Source organism: Falco naumanni, chromosome 3 (assembly GCF_017639655.2).
Source record: "Falco naumanni isolate bFalNau1 chromosome 3, bFalNau1.pat, whole genome shotgun sequence".
In the NCBI taxonomy this organism is placed as follows: domain Eukaryota; kingdom Metazoa; phylum Chordata; class Aves; order Falconiformes; family Falconidae; genus Falco; species Falco naumanni.
In genome coordinates, this window is record NC_054056.1 from 2,561,168 (window position 1) to 2,568,104 (window position 6,937).

The following is a 6,937-nucleotide window of genomic DNA, read 5'->3' on the forward strand; positions in this document are numbered from 1 at the left end:
GCCTAATCCTGTTCAAAGAGGGACTGCAGCCAAAAAGGACCTTCTGTCTTGACTGAAGATTGTCAAGGCAACCACAACCACGTTTTCCCAAACAGGTGGCTTCCAGCATGCACAGCTGTAAGGGTAAGACCCTCTCCCACAACCCTGTTGCTTTGCACTTGCTGTATCTCCTGGACCCAAAGCTCACAGAATCCAGCTCACCTCAAACTGATTTTCTGTCTTCTGTCTGGGAGCCTTGTTGACCGGGAGGTAGAAGCAGCAACGCCTTCGTCGTTTTGCCTTAGAAGAGACAACAGTCCTAACCCCAGGCCAGGGTAAAGCCCCTGCAATGTGTCTGAGTTCCCTGGCTCAGGTGGGATTTGTCCTGTAAGTGAGGACATGACGCTACGTGCTCACCTCACAGGGTGTTAGCAGATACATCGTTCTGCAGCATAACTTAACTCTGGAACAGCCTTCCAGTCAGGACCAGTGCAGAAGAGAAAGCTGGTGCTGTTCAGCCCCGATAAAACTGGAGGCTGGAGGGATTCCCCCCACGCCCAAGCCCCTCCTGCTCCTGGGCATGGATTCTCCTACTACACCTGATGGCACCACAGCGTCAGGTGTTGCAGATGCTTTTGGCATTGCACATAGGAGCTGAACCTAAACTGGGAGGAGAGCGGAGCGGGACCAGTGAAAACTGAGGGGGAGGATTCCTCCAGCTGTGAGACAGGCTTCCAGCTGTGATGTCCTGACATGACACTGCCCCTTAGCACAGCTCGTCCCCAGGCAACAGCAAGTCCCTGGTACCGGGACCCAGCCAGGGGAGCGCAGCACGCGCTGCATAGCCAGCATCCCCCTCGCCATGCGCAGTGGTTCCAGCTCTGTTTCCCTACGTGCGGAGATTGCCTTGTTATTTCAGTCCTCCCACCAGCCTCAGATCCAGCTGCATTAGGCAGGTTTTGATGCCGTCACAGTCACACAGAGAATGAATCATATCGAACATTGCCCATGGGGTTGTTTATTCCTTGAAGAGGGAATGGACTGCATGCCAATATTCCTGGTTAGGCATAACAAAGGAACCAGCTTTTGCTAGGAAACCTGGGTGCTCTCCTACAGGGACTTGCTGGATGATATGGCACTGGAAAAGCTATGTAAAAATAATACCTGCAATTGAAGTATTTTTTAAAAAGGAAAGTTACTTCCAACACTGAAGTATTGACAGGGTCTTTCGAACAAGGTCAGCACACCTCTGTCGCTCACCTCAGCAGCAACAGCAGCACAAATATGCACGTCCAGCTCTTGAAATTAGCGCTTGTATGGACAGATCTTAACCCTTCCCATCCACTTCACTTAGGGTCAGCACTCTCCTCTGCTTTTACCTCCTTCTCATTGTTTTACAAAAGTGTTAATTTTGCCACTTTGCTCTCACTTCTGGAGTTGGAGTCGCTGAGGAAGGTGTTAAATGAGAATTTCTCATATTCCTCTGTTCTTTGCTGTTTCGTCTTTAAATTCAACTTTTATAAAGTAAAACAACCCCAGAGCACAATCTGTGCGCAATGCCTTGGTTTGAAAAGATCATTTGATCAAGCATAAACCAATACTGCTGTGCAAACAGTCTGTGATGGGGAGCTAAGTTATCACACACAATGTGTTTCCTCCTTCAGTGACTTCTGAAATACGTATAGATGAAAGTTTGAAATGCAATCCAGTCCTCAGCCTTTGGAAATGATTCATTTCTACTAATGATTTACTGATTTACACACAGCTTATTTTGCATAAAGTTAAAGCTGGGCACATTTATTCATTGTGATTCCCTTAAAAATGGATATAAATATCAAAAGCAATTGGCTACCAAAAATTTGAATATTATGGCACTGCATCATGGAGAGTTGACATGAATATGAGTCTAGGTCAGAAAAAAATATACAGAAATTGCTTAACCAAGTATGATATTTTACAGCATGTCACTGAATCATCTGAAAGGGTTATATTCATTACAAACGTATGCAGTGTTTGCAAAGGATTCCTCAGGAAAAAAAAAGACCATTATTCTCCTAATGAAATATGCTCCGTGATCTATGAAACCCATCTCTCCTGCAAAGTCCAGGCTCTTCCTAGCGGTATATACCTGAAAACAGAGACTGGGTTCACACATCATTCCACAGCCAAAAATGCACGTGTTCAATCCCAAACCTGTCGGTTTTGGCAAGGACAGTGTAAAACTGAGCCTGCCAGCAGCAAGGCACATCACTCCTGTAGCTGTTCGTTCTGTGATTCAGCAAAATAAGGGCCAGCAGCTCCCCAGGCCCCTGACACGACGCCCGAGCCCCCGCCACGGGCAGGCACAGATCCTGCAGCCGCCGCTTTGGCCCTTGGCTGGCAAAGGGCAGGAGCAGCTCCCGCTGGGCTGGGTGTTGCCAGCCTGCCGGAGGAGACAGCCCTTGCCAGCCTGGGCTGATCCTGCACAGCCAGCAGCGCCGGGGGCTGGGCCAGCCAGGAGAGGGGTCCAGGGTGACCACCGAGCGGGCACCTTGGTGGCCCTGCCACCCTGCAGCACCGGGACTCAACTCACCACAGCCTGCAGGGCCAGTGTCACACCGGCACAAGGTGGGCAGTGAGCAGCGTACACGCTGGGCAGCGCATCGTGCTGCAAGCCCATGGGTGTGGGGCGTTGCAGCAGCCCCGCTCGGTCCCCCCCAAGCCCAGAAGCCAAGATCAGCTCTTCTGCCTGCTGGCTCCATAGTCCCGGCACAGAGGGCTGGAGTCACCGAAGTCCAAATCAGGGCTTCGGTGCAGCGAAACGGCAAAGTGCCTGCAACGCAGAGGGAAGGGACATGGCACATCTTGTCAGGGAAAGCCTTTCGGGAGGCAGCAGTTAATGTCCTTAACGGTGGAGAGACACTGCCCAGGCGCCTCCGCTCCAGCGGGAGGGAGCAGGGCATCTGTGCACGGCCATTGACATGTTACACTCGTACACGTATTGATCCGATGGTTCATTGTTCACCTAAGCCCTTGGCAAAGGTCACTGTCTCTGCTTCCATTTGTAAGATGGGAGCACAGAGGCGAAGATTAATTTTCAGAAGTGATTAATGTTCCTGGTGCCCATCCCGATTCACTTTGGGCCTCAAGCCCCAAATGAAGTCTGGAGCTGGGTTAATTAAGGTGTCCCTTGCCCCTCTCCCAGCGCTGCCAGACACGTCCATTGCTTGTTGTCATTGTTTTTTTCTCACAAACTTCTCCACCCTTTATCCTGTGCCAACCCTCAAACCGGCTCAGAGACTTGCCTCTGAGGCTGCTTCCGAGACCCACATTTCCCGTGACACCCAAACGAGCTCAGATCTTCATCACTTGGCCCTCCCTGCTTTATCCTACGGGGTGTTGAGAAAGGAGCTCCCAACTTCTCAGGGTCCAGGGCCCAAGTTTAATGAAAGGGTAAATCAGGGCTTTCAGCATCCAAGCAGCTCTCGGTTACCCCAGGGTTCGTTGGCCAAGGACCTGTGGCCACCCCTGGGCAACGGGGCAGAGATGCCACCGGAGATCAGCCCAGTGCCCGCGTGTGGGTCTGCACGGCGCAGAGACCGTAGGGCAGGGCCCCGCACTGTCCGCCGGGTTTGCAGTGTGCCGGGCCGCCCCGTGCTGGGTTGCAGTGCCAGGTGGGGCTGTGCCACACCACGCCATGCCATGCCATGCCACTGGGACCATGCAGACCTGTGCCATGCCACCGCTGCCAATGCCACCATGTCAGACCATGTCATGCCGTGCCACTGGCACCATGCAGACCTGTGCCATGCCACCGCTGCCAATGCCACCATGTCATGCCACCGCTGTGGCTGCCGCTGTGCCATGCTGCGCCATGGCATGCCACTGGCACTGTGCCGTGCCACCACTGCCAGTGCCGCCGTGTCAGACCATGCCATGCCGTGCCAATGGCACGGTGCAGACCCGTTCCGTGCCACCACTGCCCAGGACCGTGCCCTGCCGCGCTGCCGTCGGGGCCCCCGCCGCGCCGAGGCACGCGCCCCCGCGCCCCCGCGCCCCCGCGCCCGGGGCCGGCCCACGCGGCCGCTGGCAGCCCGGCATGAATGAACAGCCCTCCGCCAATCGGCGGCCGCCCCGCCGGCGGGCGCACGCGGGCTCCCCCGCCGAGCGCCTCCGCGGGCCAATCCGCCGGCAGCGGCCGCCAGCCGCCGGCCAATGGTGGCGGGAAGCGCGGGGCGGCGCCCCGCGCCGGCGGCGCCCTATGGCGGAGCGGCGCGGGCCGGCGGCGGCGGCGGGCGGGCCAATGGGGCGCGGGGGGCGGGGCCGGCGCGCGGCGGCCGGGCGCCCCGGCGCGCGGCTCTAAAGCGCGGCGCGGCGCGGAGCGGCGCAGACGGCCATGGCCGCCACCGCGCAGTACCTGCCGCGCAGCGCCGCGCTGATGCACCCCGACGGGGACCGGCTGCACCAGGGCACCACGTACCGCGAGGTGCAGAAGATGATGCACCACGAGTACCTGCAGGGGCTGGCCCCCGCCGCCGGGCACGCCGTCGGGCTGGCGCACCACCAGTGGCTGCCCAGCGCCGGCACGGACTGGGGCAGCGGCGGGGGCGGCGGCGGCGCGCACCTCCCGCCCGCCGAGCACGCCAAGGGCGGCCCGCCGGGGCCCCGCGAGGAGCTGTCGGCCGCCGCCGCCTTCCACCACCGCCCGCACCTGGTGCACCAGCCGGCGGCGGGCGGCGCGGCGGGCGGCTGGGCGCAGGGCGGCGCGCACCACCTGCCGCCCATGTCGCCGCCGTCGGGGCAGCCGCTGCTCTACGCGCAGCCCTACGCCGGCCTCAACGGGATGCTGGGCCCGCCGGCGCCCGCGCTGCACCACGGGCTGCGCGACCCGCTGGGCGCCGAGGAGGCCGGTGCCCACGAGCTGGCGGCCTCGCCGCCGCCGCTGGGGCCGCCCGAGCCGTCGGACGAGGACGCGCCCAGCTCCGACGACCTGGAGCAGTTCGCCAAGCAGTTCAAGCAGCGGCGGATCAAGCTGGGCTTCACGCAGGCCGACGTGGGGCTGGCTCTGGGCACCCTCTACGGGAACGTCTTCTCGCAGACGACCATCTGCCGGTTCGAGGCGCTGCAGCTGAGCTTCAAGAACATGTGCAAGCTGAAGCCGCTGCTCAACAAGTGGCTGGAGGAGACGGACTCCAGCACGGGCAGCCCCACCAACCTGGACAAGATCGCGGCGCAGGGCCGGAAGCGCAAGAAGCGCACCTCCATCGAGGTGGGCGTCAAGGGCGCCCTGGAGAACCACTTCCTCAAGTGCCCCAAGCCCTCGGCGCACGAGATCACCTCCCTGGCGGACTCCCTGCAGCTGGAGAAGGAGGTGGTGCGGGTCTGGTTCTGCAACCGGCGGCAGAAGGAGAAGCGCATGACGCCGGCCGGGGTCCCGCACCCGCCCATGGAGGACGTTTACGCACAGGCGGACACGTCGCCGCTGCACCACGCGCTGCCCGGCGCCGTGCAGTGACTGCCGGGCCCCGCCACCGCGGCCCCGACGGCGGCGCAGCGGGCGCGGGCGCGGGGGACGCGCTTTAATTTATTCCTCAGACTGGCCCGGCCGCGCCGCTCCGCGCCCCGCGCTATTTATTCGCCCGCCGCGGGCCCCCCGCGCGCCGGGGCCGCCGCGGCCGCAGCAGCAGTAGCCAAAGGTTTGCGATTCTAATTTATTCCCTTCCTCGCGTGGCCGCCGGGGCGGCGGCGACCCCCGGCCCCGCTCCGCCCGGCCCGGCCCGGGCCCGTCCGGGGGACGCTGCGGCGCCGCTTCCCGGCCCGTTTATATTTATTTTCTAACCGTGCGCGGAGCTCTCCCCCCACCCCCCCCCACCCCCCCCCCCCCCGCTGGTGGGTTCGGTCCGGTCCATCCCCTTGGGTTTCGGTTTTTGTTTGTATCTTTATTGCAAAACCAATGTAGACTGCGAGGGTACGTTTCTATTTATGTTATAGTAAATATTTTATTACTTACATAAACCATTTACCCAGGAACCGGTCTCGTGTCGTCTTTGCGGGCCCGGGCGCGCTCCCTCCCCGGGCCCCCCGCGCCCCCCGCCGCCGCGCTCCGTCCCCGGGGGGCAGGCGGGGGCCGCCGGTGCTCCCCCCGCCCCGGGCCGCGCTCCCCGGAGCCGCCGCGCTGCGCAGCCCCTGCGCCCGGGGGGGCGGCCCGGCGCGGCTCCGTGCTGGTGCCGCCGCGTTCTTCCGCGGCTCCGAACCGAACTTTTTGCCGCCCGCAGCGCCAGCAGAAGCGGCTCTGAACGCAGCCGTCCGTCCGCGGTTCGCGCTGTGCGCTGGGCAGCGCGGCCGCGGGGAGGCCCGCATCCCCCAGCCCACCTCCCGGGCCGTCAGGTGGCACCAGGTTTTACCCTTTCCCGCTTCCATGCCCCGATCCTTGGCCGTTTGGCCAAGAAAGGCTGCAGACTTAGGGGCTGCGGTCTTTATTGCTGGGAGCACCCGCGCGCATCTCCACGCTAAACCTCTTCTCTTTCAGCAAAACGTCGAGAAAAGTCGCGTGTCAGGATTGCGTCCGACCGAGCGGGTCCCTCGCCTCCTGCCGTGCGTTGGGAAAACTTTGGAAACGTGGCCTGTGCAGAGCCCCTGCACTGCTGCAAGGCTTGGGCGAAATCTGGTAGTAAAGCCCCAGATTCTTTCTTTTTCTCTGGCAGATAACTTACCCGTGTTCTGGAGCATCTTGGCGCTCACTGCTTTCCTTCCCTGACTCTTGGTCAGGCTGAAAAGGGGATTTTTCTGGTGATCCCGCTGCATCCTGCACAGGAATGCCTAGAGAATTAATTTTATTTATATATATTTATGTACAATTTTTTAACGTATCAAATGTGACTTGCACTTGAAAATTTAGACATGAAAATTTTAGTCCTCGCTGAGGTTTGATTTTGTTGTGATCTGTGCCTTTTGGGGGGGTGTATAACTTGCCTAAGCA

At 60.5% G+C, this 6,937-nt stretch overlaps 1 protein-coding gene across 1 annotated transcript; it reads left to right on the forward strand.

Annotated features, from left to right (window-relative positions):
* The first annotated feature begins 4,354 nt into the window (after positions 1–4,354).
* Positions 4,355–5,985, forward strand: POU3F1 (POU class 3 homeobox 1). Its single transcript, XM_040587211.1, has one exon. It carries the CDS (start codon positions 4,355–4,357, stop codon positions 5,471–5,473), a length of 1,119 nt encoding a protein of 372 aa, XP_040443145.1. The 3' UTR covers positions 5,474–5,985.
* Positions 5,986–6,937: the final 952 nt, after the last annotated feature.

Bases quoted from the DNA above. Each gene is read 5' to 3' on its own strand.
- POU3F1 (XM_040587211.1), top strand. From the start codon at position 4,355: ATGGCCGCCACCGCGCAGTACCTGCCGCGCAGCGCCGCGCTGATGCAC.